The following is a 12,285-nucleotide window of genomic DNA, read 5'->3' as shown; positions in this document are numbered from 1 at the left end:
AGGGAGAGAAATATTAAAATACAGCCTTAATATGAAAAGATGAAAAGTGTGTGTTTGTATAAATCTATGGTTTGGATAAACATCAGATCACAGTCTGCAAACAATCAACAAAGATTTTCATTAAAATAATCAGAACTTGAGCACACACAAGTAATTTTCTTTCTGATATGGCATGACAACTTATCAAGTATATATTTCATACTGCATCTGTTTCTATCATCCATGTCCTCATCAGTGGTATATGCTTGTAGGCTAGTAGAATTACATGAATACGCACGCAGCATTAAAAAAAGCTTTTAAAGGCAGGTAGTGCAAGGTCGGAAGGATCTGGGAGGAATTTGGTACTGTCAATTAGCTATCAGCACTGCCTTTCATGTGTGCAGCACAACCAGCTGGTGCAAACCAACCGCCAGCCATCAGCAGGTGCCTCTTCCTGTACCCCTTCCCCTTTCACACACACACACACACACTCTGACACCTCAACCCCCCACCTCCACAACCAATGAAGCTGCCTGCCCTGCTACTGCAGAATGTGTGGGAGGTGCAGACAGCTGATAGAATTTCAACAGCTAGGGACACAGGCAGATGAGGTCCTTTGACACACAGAGAGAGAGAGAGAGAGAGAGAGAGAGAGAGAGAGAGAGAGTCTGCAACCACAGACCAGCGGAAGATCACAGTAGCTTACCCAGGTCAATCATTATATGCTGACTTGTTATGCAGACAGTCACACAAAAGCACAAATAAGCACAGACATACAATATTTTACTGTTTTCTGTATGCCATTCTTTTAAATCCACTGGATATTGGTCACTGGCTTTCTGTTCAGAACTACGGCTGAAGAGAATTTGAGTTCAAAGGGTGTTTCAGTGGCTAAATATCCTTAAATCCCAATAGACATCACCAGGCACAACTTATTTGTGAATTTGAAAATGCACATAAATACAGGATTCTCTTATTTGACAAACATAAGATAAGTTGTTACACTAAAATGTCATTTGTCAACTTCTCGACATTTGCACTGAGGTGTTAAAAGGTAAATTTGCCTAGGTGGCCTGTTTGACCCGTAATAAACTAAGACACCTACGTGAATATATCTGTATCTATTGGTTCATGGGGCTGGAGCTTTTCCCAGATGTCAATGAGTGAGAGGCGGGGTAAACCCTGGACAGGCTGCCAACAATAATTCGTGCTTGCATTCACGCCTACGTGCAATTCTTGAGTCACCAATAAACCTAACCTGCATGTGCTTGGACTGTGAGAGGAAACTGAAGCACCTGAAGAAAACCCACGCAGGCCCAAGGAGAACATTCAAACTGCACACAAAGAAGCCAGAGCCGGCCAGCAGGTCACAATCTTCTGATAACCACTGCATCACTGTGCCATCTGTTCTGTGGCTGATACGCAGCTTGTTAGTCCTGTTGTTTATGAAGTCTATGAGAAAAAATTCATGATCTTTAGTCAATAATTGGAGTACTCATAATTTGTCACCCCTGTGGTTGTTCAAGTATCATATCGTTTATCTGATAAGCACCTGGGTAAGCCAGGGTGTTATTAGATATTTGAGACATAATAGAGTGTATTTTCTTTACACCAGAAATTCTGTTGAGGACAGAGGCCATGCTATTAAACATATGGTTCGGAGTGCAGTTCATACTCAAGTTTTATTTCCAGCACTGCATTCATAATTTGGTTAAGTAATTCAGTGTATTCATTTATTTTAATTATTTCTTTGGGCATTTTATGTCTTTGACAGGACAGTCAAAGACAGACAGGAAAGCAGGGACAGAAGAGGATGACATGCGGTAAGAAGGGCTGCAAACAGAGGTGGAAAATATCTCTCTCTCCACCAACCGAGCAACAGGTATCAATAAAAATCTGTTCATGTTCAAGAAGTTATTCCTGTTTTCAGTTTGGGGTGTGCTTCCAACTACAGGTTCACTCCAGTGCTTACCTTACTATCCAGTTTATTGGGGAATCATGTGACCGTCTTGAAATGACACTACTTGTAAATGTTTTAAGCTTCTTTGGATGCCTATATTTGTAGGCAATATACTGATGGCAGATTTATTACACACTCTGTCAACAACCAAAACAGAAGGCATTTAAATCACTGCCTAAAAAAAAAGAAGAGACAACACTACTTGATAATAATAAGGAAGGAGGATGTGCCACAACTCAACAATTTAAGTAATATTACTTAACTGCAACTTTTTCTAGTCATATTCAAGTAATACTAACAACATCTTTAAACATCGTAAAGGGATTTTTAGGTAAGGTTCGTTCCAGATGACAGAGATTCAATGCACACTAATCATTTGGTTTGACACTATTGGGTTAAAGACAATGTATGGACACAAACATGTATGTGATTCAACTAATTTATATCTATTATATATTATTTTAAAGAATCGTATCCTCACGATGGTGACAATCAAAGCAGGCCTGAGATACAGCCGCACCCATGTTGGAAGCTGAGGTAGAGTAAGCATTCCATACAAGCTGGATTTACAGTGAACTGGATGTAAAGCAGTATGTACCATAAGGAAACTGAAGTAGATGACAACATCAAAACAACACGTGTTTGTATCATCTTTCCCTTGTTCCATGAGTCAACGCAGCACAGTCCTGAGCCTGCTCGACAAGTCACTGCTAACCTTTTAACACCCCAACCCCCCCTCCAAATCTGTCCCTGAGGCTCAGACCAGCACCCAAGCCTCTGACGTCTTCCAGCTGTTTCCTTCATAACCGTGACGTCGTGCGCACCATCCAGACACGTGCAGCTCGTGCCAAATATCAACAAGAAGTGTGTACCTAACTTGTCCTGAGGTGGCCATGGAGTCCTGTGACTGATGTCATACGCACCTCAAAATCAAGCGGCATCAAACTATGAACTGAGACAATATTAGATGCGTAAAGTGAATTAAAAAAATATATATATATAAAAAAAATGTTGCTGTGACCGAAGTTTAAATGTTTTAATTCTAACAAATAATACCACGAAGCACTTTTCGATGTTTTTCTTTTCTGTGACAAGGAGTCGTGTTTTTCTTTGAATAGCCGTCGGGCTCACCTCTAAAGTCAGGCAGCATCCTCTTCATCTCCAACACACAGCAATGGCTTCAGTCTGAGCTCGGTGTTTGATAAGCCAACGAGGCTGCAATGTGTTGCGCTACTTTAAACGCAAACTGCTCGCCAAGTGGAGATATCAAATAAATAAATAAATAAATGCACGCGCGTAAGGACTTTATATTTTTTTAAATGTTAGCCGCGTTGTTGAGACGGGTTAGCACGTGCTCCTAGCCAAGCCTCCACTTTGGGAGCCACAGGGTTTCAAGGAGGTGTCGTGACGCTTCCTCACTGAGGAAGAGGAGGAGGAGGAGGCCAGAGATGGATGGAGAGGTCGACACAGTGATGGTGTCCATGATAATACAACTAGTTTCTTATTCTCGAACGAGTTTTCTTTTCTTTTTCTTTTTTTTTTTTTAACATATCAGTACTGCTTACATTTACCGCGTCCACATACAGGTCCGGTGCTGACTGAGCCCGACTGGTCGCTGTCAGTTCAGGACCACCATGTCCAACAACCCCGCGGAAGACTACTTTTTTAAAAAGCCAAGCGCATTATCATTAACCTGTGCAAACTGCGAGGAAAGTGCGGCGACACTTGCTTTTGTTTTTTTTTATATATACGCGAACTTACGGGAAACTAGCGCGGACAAGTTTGGCAAGTCACCAGTCTTATATCTGCCGGGGAAGACACACACTCAGCAAGGCGGTGTGTCATCAGACAGCTGAGGCGAGCCCCACTGACTGACTGTCAGATATTTGACAGCTCCTTGCCTGAATGAAACAGAACGCCTCGAGTCCGAAACACCTCTCGAAACACCTTCAAAATAAGTCTTATTTCTTACCTGAAACGAACCAAAAAAGTGCAACTCCAGGCGTCAACGTAGGGAGAGTGTTATCGGCGAAGTTGTGACTGTGTTGTTAGTTGTACTCCTGCTGGCGACCACGGCGCAGCGGCTCTACCGCTGCTGCTGACGTGACTGCGATAACACCTGATTTGCATATTAGTCATCTGCTCTCTGATTGGACCACCGACAATTTGCCACAGTTTCACTTTCCCGTAAAACATTAAAATCCGGTTCCCCCAGTATGAGCGCTTTTGGTGCGCCGGCGCCACCAGCTATCACCAGAAAGCGCCAGAAGAAATCATTAATTAATGTGTAAAGTCCTTATGTTGACAGAGTGCATAAGATGGCCGCGTACAAGCCAGAGCCAATCCGGAGAGGTTTTACTTTCGCACATGCACCGGAGTCTCCCCTCAATGCAAACATGACAGGAGTGGGAGAGCTGCTCTCTCCACCGTGGGTACATATCGACCTCTGGTGGCTGACTGGGAGACATATTGCTTTAAATGAAGGTATTCCAATTTGGACGAGGCATAATGCGACGTTAATAGTATGTTCATCTTTAATGTATACAATTTATTCTAGTCTCCTAATGCACGTGTATAATAGATATTAAAACTACATTTTAATGTTATGTTTTGGCCAGATTTTTGCAATGACTCCTCAACAGACAGATTAATTAGTTTATTGTAGGATATGCACACTTGTCCTTAGTATAGGTAAATGTTGAATATATATAGTGTTGGATGTTAGTAAAGCTAACATAAACAACTGTGGAGGCCTTAAGCAGCTCCTTTAGCAATAGACTGCTACTCCCACCATGTAAGAAGGAGCTTTATTCCATATGTACTTCATTTATTCCATATGTACTTCATTTATGAGTCATTTCTTATCCACCTTGTGGAAAAGTGAATTTCCCCAGTGTAGGATCATTAAAGTCTGTCTAATCATAATTGTATGCGACAGTAGTAACAACTACTAGTTTATAAATGATGAGTAAAACTAGACGCTATGTCCTATACTATTATTTGTACCTTGAAAATAAGTTACTTCTTTTTGGTCCCTTATAATGATCAGAACAAGCCCAAGTCGATTGTAAATAAGCAGCATCTGACTTGGTACAAACCTAAAGTAAATCATTTTCACTGAAAAGGGTCTATATAAAATCTTTGCACCAAGTAAACCCCCCTCCCCAAGTGCAAAAATACATTTTCAACTTAGTTTTTGATCATTTTATTGATTTCAGACAAAAGCATGTGTATCTCATGTCATATACGCAGCAATGTCTCTCGTAAACTGGAGCAGAAATGGGTTGATATAGAACACATTAAAACTCAAGTTTGAAGACACCAGCAGCCAAAATGGCAGCGTGAAGTACAGTGAGATTTTGTTGTCATTGCCTTTTACAGCAGCTGTAATGTTTCAGCACCACTGCTATTCTAATATAGTCACTTCATTCTGGAGTTTCCACACATTGAAAAACAAATAAACAAACAAAAAAAAAAACTAAACCTTTTGAGGATATTTGCATATTGAAAGCTGCTAGGCAATATTTCTCTAAATTAAGCCAGAGCCCTCTACAGATGAAGACGTCACAAACAAAGTGACATTTGTCTGGCAAGACAGAAAAAAAGTGTTCTTGTAGCTAAATTAATGAAATTTTGTGCTCCTCCATAACTATTTAAGAACTAAACCTTATCAAAATAAATTTCTGACTTTCCATCAGACCTATGTAGGAATCCTGCACCAACTTCTTTGACTTGTGAAGTAACATTTGCAAAAGAAAAGCTAATAAAACCAAAACAATCACTTATAAAATCCAAGCAGACCACTCTCTGCTAAAGTCAAAGCTTAGCACAGCATCCAATATTTACACATCAAACTTTAATAACCAATTTTACATAAAACATCCAAAATTATTTAAAATCAGACAGAATAAAATACATGAGCTTACTTATTTAGCATCTCGTTTAAAACCACACTTGTCTGCTCTGCTTTATATATTTATAGGAACTATGTAAGACAATTGTTTCTACAGTGGAATTAAAAAGAAATCATTATCCAATAACAAACAAATATAAAACATATCATGTCAATCAAATTGGGTGATGATAGGGGTGGAAATTATGACATTTTGATCACACAGCTGTGACTAACAACATTCCAAGTCTTGACAAATGAACAGTCCTGAGCCAATTTCAACAAGTGGTATAGATCATGTAGCCGACTATACTTACTGTATGAATGCAAACTGCTTTGCTCACACTTTTCAGCTCCTTTTGGGACAGATTGTTCTATCACCTAGCCCAACATGTGCATGGACCCGAAAAATCTAAATGAGAAAGCTCTTTGATTGCAACACAGCCTAAATGATGTTGCAGAGACATCCATTTGTCATTGTCAACTTACATATGATACAAACTCTCCTTATTCTAAAGCCATTTGTGGAGATGCCTACAAAGCTTTTAAAGCTGAGCAATTACATGGAGATTGAATATAAAGTTCTCCCAACTGTTTCAAGGATCCAGTTCACATAAACAGCTGAGGCAAGCCAGTGGTGTGGCATTAGATGCATGTGCCTCCCTCTAGTGGCTCCTGCAGCGACACTGCAGGTTCAGCTCTGGGGAGGACCGTCTTCTTTACTGAAGGGCTGTGTTGATCCAGGCTTCACCCAAGACAACCCTGACACATGCGTTCCCTTATGGTGATCCTCAGGTCGTCTCTAAAGCAACAAAGGCGAATTACCAGTTGCATAACAGGAACAGGTCGCCCAAAGTGCTTTGGGGTTTAAGTCTAGGAGGAGAATTACTACAGACTGCACTCTGCTGCTCGCATATAATTCATGTTAATAAGAAGATGCAAAATTTGTATTTGAGTGTTTATGTACTTACTTTGTATGTGAACATTCGCTCTTTTGCCTCTTCATGAACAGCTGGATTCCATGGAGAAAAACTATCAAATGAATGAGAGGAAAGAGTGTAAAAGAAAGCATCAACTGTTTTTCCCTTTCAGCTCACACATAGGATTACAGGGTGTTCTCTTGTAGCGGTGAGGGCTGAGGAATGTTGAAAGTGGGGACAGTCCACCAACCTTATTGCGTAGGGATCATCTATCTTGGGCTGGTCAAAAAGATGACTGTTGCATAGCTTTACACTATCCACCACTTTGCTTTTGAACAAATGCACGTCCTTTTCATATCTGAAAGACAGTTTGCGTTATGACACATGGGTTATGACTAAAGCCAGAGACACATATGCATATGGCTCTGCAATATAAAAAAGAAAAAACAATCTATACAACACAGCACGCTCATCTATAGATACAAAAATTTATCCACCAGGGGGGAAAGTCATAACCCACCCTTCTCTGCCTCTGATTGGCTAGTACTTGTTGGAAATCAGGGTCAGGCAATCAGAGGCACAGCAGGGTGGGTCAAGACTTTGCCCTACTGCAAAAGAAAAAAAGAGATTGGTATCTGTAGCCTGATGTCAAATAGCCATAACTCACTGCCTCGTTTTTTCGAAGTTAAAACCGTAAATTTTAACATGATCAGGATGGATTATCTTGACAAAGGTTATCAGGGAATTTGCCCAAAAATGATGAAAGGATAAAAAAAACCCTTGGTCTGCATAGATGTCTTAGATTTGAGAAAAATCAAGTATGGGTTTTTATGTTTATGTATCAATTGTAAAAAACAAACAACTTTGAAGAGGCATTTAAAAATGCAATCATACTGTACACAAAAAGAGGTGATATTTAATGGCAATATCACACAGCATTAGAGAGTGTCACCGTTTTATGGTTCATCTCTTCCTTTAGAATAAAACCAATTCAGACACTTACAGCACAGCAGCCTCTGGATTGAGTGGTTCCGTGGTATTGATCTTGTAGAAAATTGTACGAGCGTACATCAGGACTTGCCAGATATGGTTGTGATTCCGTCTACAACAGCACAAGAGTTGACAAAATCATTTAACCATTTTCAAGAACATTGGTGAATGAAATCACCAGATCGTGTACAAAACTACGAAGACTCAAGTTTTAAAATATATTTTATTTCCTTCAAGTCTAAAAAGAAAATGTAAATTACATCAGCAAAAAAAGCAGACTGCATACCTCCATTTGGTGAAAGCTCTTCTGACATCAAGCTCTCCAGACACAGGGTCAACAAGAGGATGGAAGACTGGGATGTCAAATACTAATTTCTGAAATGAAGCATAGGGAAGAGTTGGTTGATGGGTTGTTTCAACAATTTGCGCCACTAAATTTAATTTAATTACTGTTCTGTTGTTTCAAGATCAATTGTTAGTCTTAAGAATCCTAATTTTATATTATCCATAATAGTGAACTTATCTTGAAGAAAAAGTGTAGTTTAACTGTTTTAATATGATTATAGACACATTTCCAAAAGAAAGGTATTTCATGATATGCTTTTGTTTTTTTAAACCTTTGCTGACCTGGGAAAAAACTGACTATAGGCAGAAATAGAATGTTAATGGATGCACACAAAAAATACACTCCAACATTTGTTTTTTGTAAAGAGCACAAAATAAAAACCAGGACACTACACTTACAGGACACTCTCCATCTGGATAGTTATCTGGAATATACACCGTGAATTTGAAGACTCCATCCTGGTACAAGCCATGTCTGATGAATATGACGCCAAACCACACTAAAGATGGGAGACATGTGGCATTTTAGAGTCTTGCTTCCATCAACACAGGAAAGAGCCATGATGAACCAAGCAGTGTAAATGCACGGAGTTATGTTTTATACTGCAGAGGCTACACAGCAGAGTTATATTTTCTGCAGGACATAATGATAAAACAGTACAAAACATCCTACATAAAGTAAGTATTTGTTTTAGTTCTACATCTTTCTTTTTGCAAAGCAGATGTTGAGCATTAAAGAAGATGTGTAGTGTATGAAACATGCATGAACTTCAAAAAGGGGTTCCTTACTTAGTGCCGATTTGTAGGATGGTTGGACATAAATTCCAGGGAGTTTCTGCTTAATCACGAGAGTGCTGCAGATCACATGGTGAGAAGTTAGATCAATACAAATGGGAAAAAACTCATTTTAGGTAGCAAATCAAAAAGGGATACTTTGAACCTGATTTAATACAAACTATGCCTGTGTATTTAAAAGCAGGTGTAACATTTAAAAAGTAACAAGTATAAATATAGAAAAATGTAATGCAACAAGTGCCAAGGGAATAAAGACAAACCTTTTAATTCTGATACTAAACCAATACTCACAATTCAGCCAGCAGAGAGTACTCCAAATAAAAGGGGCCATAGGAGGCATGCGTGCCATTGGCTGATTGGACTGGGGTGCCCGTTGATGCAGGCTTGGTAATGGGGGTTGCATTCTTCGGAATGGGTGGAAGCTGCTTTTTGCCAAAGGGCAGCCGGGCAGGGCTGGATCTCTGATCCCCGTGCCCACTCTGTTCCTCGTCAGATCTCTGCTGTTTAGTATGAGAAACATAACAAATCTCAATGTGAAAAAGCAGGTGGACTGAAAGCCTTGAGAGCCAGATGGGAGAAGGCTACTGTTTGAGCCACTATGCAAAGCCAAGAGTAGACCACTCAGGTTACACTGCCTGTCTGGTTTGCAGCTTTATCAAGAAGCAGAACCTAGACAAGAGCAAGTACTTTCAGCTATCAGCTATCATCCCAACTTACTGATGTTGTTCAGAAGAGTCGTCACAGTACAGTGTGACTGTGCACGTCAAGCACACAGCAGCAGGAATGATGACTAATTCAAGTATGCTAGAAATGCTCGCAGTGAGTAGTGTGGAAATGCAACACACATCTAGCCTGAACATTCATTGAAGTCAGATTTGACTGAAGAATGATGTTTTTGGAACATTCCTCTGACTAAGCAGGACAAAATGAACTCACACCCATTCTCAAGGTACACTGTTTGCTTCCTCTCTACCTCACCAAGGTTGCACCAGCATGCTACAACTTACCTCACCTTCCGGGCCATATGTACTAAAACACTGACACATTTACAACTTTTGTAAACAAAGACTTTGTTCATTCTAGTCAACAACATTTACACTGTGCAATGAGTTACAGAGTTTAAGTTGATTTAAAGAAAGTAGCCAGTTTAAGAAGTGGATTTAGTAGGAGACCACACCCTGGAGTATTAGCAATTCCAGTTTACCAAGATTCCTTGGAAAATGAATACAGGTGGGAATACATGCAGGATTTAAGCCCTCTAACAAATAAAGGCTGGACAGAAGAGAACAAAACAGAGCAGACAAATTAGTAAGCTTTCTCAAATATCCCATTATTGTTGTCTAAAACTTGACAAAGCTGTGGCTAAGCATTGACACGTCACCTTCACGTTTACACAGTGTTGTGACACCAACACTGTATTCTGATTCACTGGGAGATAAAGTCACAACTCCAAGAGACGAGTCGGTTTATTCTCCCATCTTTTATCAGCACTCCTTTACATACGATGCCATAACATTTTGATCCTTTGAAGGTCTGACAATAAAGCCAACTTAATATCAACATATGGACATAAAATAACTTGTGTCACATAAGGTATGACGCAGAACTTTCATGTTTTTAAAGTATGTGTGTATGTGTGTGTGCTGTGTTATATATATATATATATATATATATATATATATATATCTATATATATATATTCCGCCTGATGTGTAGGTTTATCACATGCACCATTACTGGGTTGTAAAGAGGAGAGTCTAATGTTCAACTCTGTAAGAGACACACTGTGACTACTGTGTCGTGCAGAATTCAGAGGAGGACTTCCACATATTCACAAACTATCATCCAATGCAAGTGTTCAGTCATTGTACGATCTATATAAAGTTTGATGTTGTATGTGGTGTTTTAGTTCTGCTGAGCACATTTCACTTTGTGTTTGACTTTACCTTACGACTTGTATTGGCAGACATGCTCCAAAAGGGGTTTAGGTTCATTACTCATTCAGAGGTTCAGATTTGTGTCCCTCTTTCTTTCTTTCTTTATTTATTTTTTTCCTTTTTTATGTAGGTCCCACGACAAATGTTGTTGGGTCCATCCGCCGCTGTCGTTAAAAGAGAAAAAACACACATGATGAACAAATGTTTGCACACACAAACAGCGTCTAGCTAACTCTGATAGCTTTATATGGTTGCAACTTGACAATAATTAAAGTGTGGAGTGAAAAAAGGTGAGTGGAGTGAGCTAAAATGAGGGATTGTTTGGCTTAGCTTCGCGCTAAGCTGACTGCTAACAGTTGTATTATTGTTGACGTACAATAATGAGGCTGTTGTGTTACTAACGCAGGCTGCTGCAGGACGGCAACAGCACCTCAGAGACCAGGTTTCAACTTTGATGCAATCCGCTATTAATAAAGTGGCATTTCTGAGAGGAGATCAGGTTAGAGCCACTACCTGAGGGTTACAGTGCTAACGCTGCGTTAGCAAACGTTTAGCACAGTAAAAACTGTGATTACCTGACAGCTACAACTCTGACTAAACACTCCTAGACTGGGTTATGTTAATGTCCACACACTGACGCGGTCTCACCCGCTTCCCTTGGCACACTTTAAGTCAAGTAGGATTATCGATAGCATTAGCATTTAAAGGCTACCTTTGGCGTTGCTCCAGAAGTATTTCTTTAGTTTCAGCTGTCCGTGTCGGAGAGCTCGGTGCCGTGACTCACCGTGTTTGCTGAGAGCTGTACACGTCCCTGTTAACACAGCTCTTATAACGTGGGTCGTCTGTTATTTTATTTTTTTATTTTGCAGAGACGGCTCAGCTGCTCGCCATCGCTTTGGGTGTCATCCCAGCTAACTGGCTAACGTTAGCCAGCTAAATAATTTGACAGACACCGAAACCGGAGTTCAATCTAACTTAATGAGGGGGAGGCGTTTTTTGTGAATGAGCACGGGTTCCCATTGGTCCACAGGATTAAAGGTCCTCGTAGTTCATTTGCTGGCTCTTCGCCGTCACGTGGAAAGGAAAGCGTACCGGACTGAGTGGGAAAAAAACAAAAAACAGCTGATCATGGCATCATCGCTTGTTGTCAGTCACACGGTAAATACAGCTGCTCGCTCTGTTTCTGTTTAGGAAAGAAAAGTTGTGAACAGGAACATGGCTGAAAGATAATTATACAAGAAATACAGCATACGTTTTGACTTATAACCGGTGAAGTTAATCTCATTAACGATGGTCGGGTTTAATTTAGTTGTTGCTTAAACTATGACAGTATGGAAAGTAGAGGAGGACTTTCTTTCTTTCTTTCTTTCTTTCTTTCTTTCTTTCTTTCTTTCTTTTTTTCTTTATTCACACATACAACATATCGACATCCAGTAATTGTCATTATTGACTGAGATTGGCTAGACT

General features: G+C 40.0%; 2 protein-coding genes across 8 annotated transcripts in view; both read right to left on the bottom strand.

Annotated features, from left to right (window-relative positions):
• Positions 1 to 4,054, bottom strand: part of chd9 (chromodomain helicase DNA binding protein 9) — a 69,277-nt gene extending 65,223 nt beyond the window's left edge. For 2 of the 5 annotated variants that reach the window (XM_019274304.2, XM_019274305.2), the window contains exon 1: positions 3,912 to 4,053. The gene's annotated coding sequence lies outside the window, so the exon portion shown is untranslated. Of the gene's footprint in view, positions 1 to 3,070 lie in introns of all 5 variants that reach the window. The other 3 variants (XM_019274303.2, XM_027281466.1, XM_010729623.3) reach the window with 3 other exon arrangements.
• Positions 4,055 to 5,698: 1,644 nt separating this feature from the next.
• On the bottom strand, positions 5,699 to 11,817 carry aktip (akt interacting protein). Of its 3 annotated transcripts, none has more exons than XM_027281715.1 (10): positions 11,531 to 11,817; positions 10,828 to 10,982; positions 9,173 to 9,378; positions 8,876 to 8,940; positions 8,486 to 8,586; positions 8,028 to 8,116; positions 7,755 to 7,853; positions 7,002 to 7,109; positions 6,803 to 6,863; positions 5,699 to 6,633 (listed from the first exon to the last, which is right to left on the bottom strand). In XM_027281715.1, exons 2-10 carry the CDS (start codon positions 10,873 to 10,875, stop codon positions 6,526 to 6,528), a joined length of 885 nt encoding a protein of 294 aa, XP_027137516.1. In that variant the 5' UTR covers positions 10,876 to 10,982; positions 11,531 to 11,817; the 3' UTR covers positions 5,699 to 6,525. The 3 variants fall into 3 exon arrangements, with proteins under 3 accessions (XP_027137516.1, XP_019129871.1, XP_019129870.1); XM_019274326.2 differs by having other exon boundaries at positions 9,173 to 9,381; positions 11,531 to 11,815; XM_019274325.2 differs by having other exon boundaries at positions 9,173 to 9,381; positions 11,603 to 11,815.
• Between the last annotated feature and the right edge of the window lie 468 nt (positions 11,818 to 12,285).

This window comes from Larimichthys crocea, chromosome VIII (genome assembly GCF_000972845.2).
Source record: "Larimichthys crocea isolate SSNF chromosome VIII, L_crocea_2.0, whole genome shotgun sequence".
NCBI lineage: Eukaryota > Metazoa > Chordata > Actinopteri > Sciaenidae > Larimichthys > Larimichthys crocea.
Note: the sequence above shows the minus strand (reverse complement) of the source record. Positions and strands in the feature narration are given on the sequence as shown.

Excerpts from the sequence above, each read along its gene's own strand:
- aktip (XM_019274326.2), bottom strand. The coding sequence starts at position 10,875 with ATGAACCTAAACCCCTTTTGGAGCATGTCTGCCAATACAAGTCGTAAG. Across the intron at positions 8,587-8,875 it reads ATCCTACAAATCGGCACTAA|TGTGGTTTGGCGTCATATTC; the intron begins GTAAGGAACCCC and ends TCCCATCTTTAG. Across the intron at positions 7,110-7,754 it reads AATCCAGAGGCTGCTGTGCT|ATATGAAAAGGACGTGCATT; the intron begins GTAAGTGTCTGA and ends ACTGTCTTTCAG.